General features: G+C 48.2%; 1 protein-coding gene across 1 annotated transcript; it reads right to left on the minus strand.

Moving 5' to 3' along the window:
- Positions 1–589: 589 nt before the first annotated feature.
- On the minus strand, positions 590–2128 carry RTL3 (retrotransposon Gag like 3; the record flags this gene model as incomplete). The annotated part of the gene is made up of 1 exon (XM_082681692.1): positions 590–2128. One exon carries the CDS (start codon positions 2126–2128, stop codon positions 590–592), a length of 1539 nt encoding a protein of 512 aa, XP_082537818.1.
- Between the last annotated feature and the right edge of the window lie 1857 nt (positions 2129–3985).

The following is a 3985-nucleotide window of genomic DNA, read 5'->3' on the forward strand; positions in this document are numbered from 1 at the left end:
AGAGATTCAGTGGAAGATTCTGGGAGCAGCAAACGCTGATGACAGCTGAGGTAACAGAAGACAGGTTGCTAGGAGCAGTCACTAGGACATAGGATCTACCCTGCAATTATTTCATCACGTCGTCTTCTATTCCACCTGTGCCTGAAGCAATTGTAGTGACAATAACGGGATGGAAAGGACACAGTGCGGGTACTCCACTCGATGTTAGGATCATGTGTTTCAAGCCAGTGGATTCCAAGAATCAGAGGGTACCTTGGCGCATGAATAATGTCAAACTGGAGCTCTTCAACGTGGTTTCCAATTTTAACTTCAACAGGTGGTGTTTCCTTGGTTATGGGTCCATTAATCAATGGACGGCCATCTACGGTTTCGAGCATCAGAGGAAAGATGTTATTGCGGATGGGCAGCTTCTCTCGAAGAACCACAGAATGGTCAATGCTGTTTCTGTAGGAGCCTGAATCCACCATAGCTTGCTCGAAAAACTGTCGTCTTCCCAGTCGGATTTCAACAGTAAGCCATAGAGTACGAGACATGGATATTGGAAGTGAGGGGGAGGCATATTTGTAGATTGGCCCGCCCGGGTTCCCCCTTACCGCCGGGCCTCGATGTTTCCCGCCTGCTGGGCACGATGAGGCTTGACAGGGCAATTTCTGGCGAAATGACCAGGATAACCACAGTAGAGGCACAAGTGGCCTTCACGGCGGCGGGCTCGTTCGGCTTCACTGAGGTGTGGGCGATTGCTTGAAGCCTGCACAGGATGGTTTTCAGCTGGTGGACTATCAAACCCAGCTTTCTCCTGAGATGGACTTGCCTCTTGTGGACTTAGATCAGGCTTACCACTTAACTTCTCTTCTAGTGTGATGCATTGGGTAATCAGGTCAGATAGGTTGGTGGCTGGGTTTGTGTGAGACAGTTCATCTCGTATAGAACTGGCAAGCCCTTCCTGAAATTGGATGCAGAGAGTGCTTTCATCCCAGTTTAGCTCTTGAGCAATGATGTGGAAGTGGGTCGCATACTGGTGGACATGGTCCTCCCCTTGGCAGAGCTTACGGATGCGGTGGTTGGCATCTTCCATGTTTTCTGGATTGTCAAAAGTATCCTGGAGCACTTGTATGAAACTTTCAAATTGCTCCAGCAAGGGACTTTGGATATCTACTAAGGGCTGGAACCACTTTCCTGCTTCACCTGAGAAGCAGTTGCCAACAAAGCTTACCAGAGCTGCTTTGGTGGGATACAGGTGCCCTCTGACTCTCATGTAGCTATTCAATTGAACCAGAAACTCAGGAAGCTTCTGGGCATCCCCATTGAAGGCTAAAGGGTATTCTAGAGGGAAAGCTTCATCCTCTAACCCATTGGAAGACTGTGGAAACTCTGAAGCTGCTGATGTTTCAGCAGCTGTTAGGCTGTCCAGGGACTCCTTGGCTGTTAAGAGTCCTAGGAACTCCTGGACATCTGAAGGATCCTGGAGCTCCTGGGGGGCAAGAAACTCAAGGGACTCCAGGTGAGTTGAAGTGTCCTGGCATTTTGGTGCCTCCTGGAGCTCCTGAGCATTTGGGGGATCCTGGACCTCTGAATTCTGGGTCCCGGGGCCTGCTGGGGCATCCTGGGTATCTGGAGGCTCCTGAACCTCCTTGAATTCTGTGGGCTTCTGGACCTCCTGGGCCATTGGGAGCTTCTGAGGCTCCTTGGCCTCTGAGGGCTTATGGGATTCCCAGGCTCCTGCGAGCTCGTGGACCATTGGAGGTGCCTGGGGATCCTGGGTTGCTGGGGGCTCCAGGGACTCTGGATCTGCTGGGGGCTCCAAGGATTTCTGGGGCTCCTGGGCTGCTGAGGGCTCCCAGGATGGGAGGTCCTGAGACTCTCTTGGCTTCTGGGGCTCCTTGACCTCTGGGGACTCTTGGGGTTCCAAGGCTGCTGGGAAATCCAGGGTCTCTGGGGGTCTCTGGGTCTCCTGGGCCTCTGAGTGCTTCTGGAGTGGTTCATCCTCTTTGGCTGCTTGGGGCTTCTGGAGCTCTGGGATCTGGGACTGCAAGGCAGCATTTTCCTCCATCAGCCGCTGCACTTGAGCCTGCAGAATTTCATTCTCCAATTTCAGAGCAATATAGGAGGCTGCTAAGTCCTCCACCATCTTTTGAGGAAATGGACTTGGTTTGGCAGTTTGCTGCCAAGAGAGAGTGGGTGAGCGCTTGTGAGGTCTTTCTAAAAGCTCCTCACAGGCAGATGTCAGGCTCCTTGAGTTTTCCAGAAAGTGGGGATTTGGGCCCCACCAAGGTTGATTAACAGGAGGTCACTGTGAGCCCCCGGAACTCAGCAAAGAGAGGTGTCAGATACACTGTGAAGAGAGTGGGATCTGAGGATCAGAAACTGTGGAAAGCACTCATTCAAAATAAATCATGACAAAACTTGCCCAGCAGTGCTGGATTTCTTTTACTATAGGCTCATATTCATGAACTGGGTCATATATGCTGGCTCTGACCCCATGACATTTTAAGAACAGCATCTGACCAAATCTGTGTATTTATTTTGCATTCTTCTTTTGAAAGTGAGCATTATATTAGAAGCAATTTCTCCATATTTTTTCCTGTTTTATATAGTCTTTAATTTCTAATGTCTGCCTAATATCCCAATGTAACACTTGGATTTTAACAGCTGCTTTCAATGACTAAATCAAATGTTTGAGCAATGTGGGGATTTTAAGTTCTGTGGTGGGCCAACCCAAGAGATATTTTTGGGTGGCTGGGGTAGGAGGTAGGGGGGAGCTCTTTCTGACACCTCAGAAATCATACCACATAAGTAACCACACAAGGCCAGCCTCAGGAGAAAACAAGCAAAAGTTGACAAAATATATATATGCGCTCAGCAGACACATGCACATTATTTATAAAATGCCTCAAAATAGTTAAGAAAATAATCTTTATAAATGTACATTACCATTCAGAGACTTAGTCCAGGAGCTCGGCTGTCTGCGTACCCATCGCTGAGAAGGGAAGTGTGTGAATGACTGTGGAGACTTGCCTTTTCTGCATACACTGAACTCAAACAAACACACCCACTCCCAGAACACGTTCCAACTCTCCTCTCTAGCGTAGCTATTTCGAGTGTGGAAGAGTTTTTTTTGACAGTACCTCTCAGTTTAGCGCAGCAAGGAAAGTAGGATGTTGCGCCCATGTGAGGCTGCCTCATGTACTCAGCCCTTGGTTACTTTAATAAATATTTGGCCAGGAAATTGGGAGTAATGCCACTGCCCTTGTGAAAAGTTGCAAACATTTCTGAATGACCACAGTGGTTTGGGACTTTATTTTTTATGTCCGTCTAATGTAACCTCCCATCACTCTATCCACACTGGGCTGTTTGTTTAATTCTTACTCAGAGAGCAGCCTGCAGCACCTTAGTCCCTTCCCCCACCCACCTACTCAGTCCCTAGGGTCCCTCCCTGCAATGTTTTCTTGGGAATTTTACCATGGACAGATCTAGACAAAGTATAATAGGATAAGATTTTAGAGGAGTTCAACTTTGTTGAAAGGTACTTGTAACAGTCTTGCAGGGTTCCTGGCTCATTCTGAATGTCTTGGCCCAGGGTTCCCATCCTTCCCTGAGCCACTCAGGTGTTCTAGGCAGCACCCAGGTATCCCACTAAGGGCTGACCTCTTGAGAAATGACCTTGCTCAAGACCTCACCTTCTCTTCTCATGACAAATCACAGTCACGCCCTGGGCATGGGCCATGTGGCCATTTTAGGTAAGACTCATTTTTGTCCTAGTAAGGAGTGCGGTTGGGAACTGTCTCTGGCCAAATCACATCACACATCAGGTTATTCATGGTCCAAAGTCTCCTTTAAAAATGGTCAGTTCTACATTAATCAGCATAATGGGATAAACCCTGGTGATGGAATATGCCCAAACCACAGCAAACTGACAGACTGGACAAGCTGAACCTTAATGCAGAGACTTTGAAAAGAAAAGTAAAACCTTTTGCAAATCAAATGA

This window comes from Grampus griseus (genome assembly GCF_964374135.1).
Source record: "Grampus griseus genome assembly, chromosome: X".
Taxonomy (NCBI): Eukaryota; Metazoa; Chordata; class Mammalia; order Artiodactyla; family Delphinidae; genus Grampus; species Grampus griseus.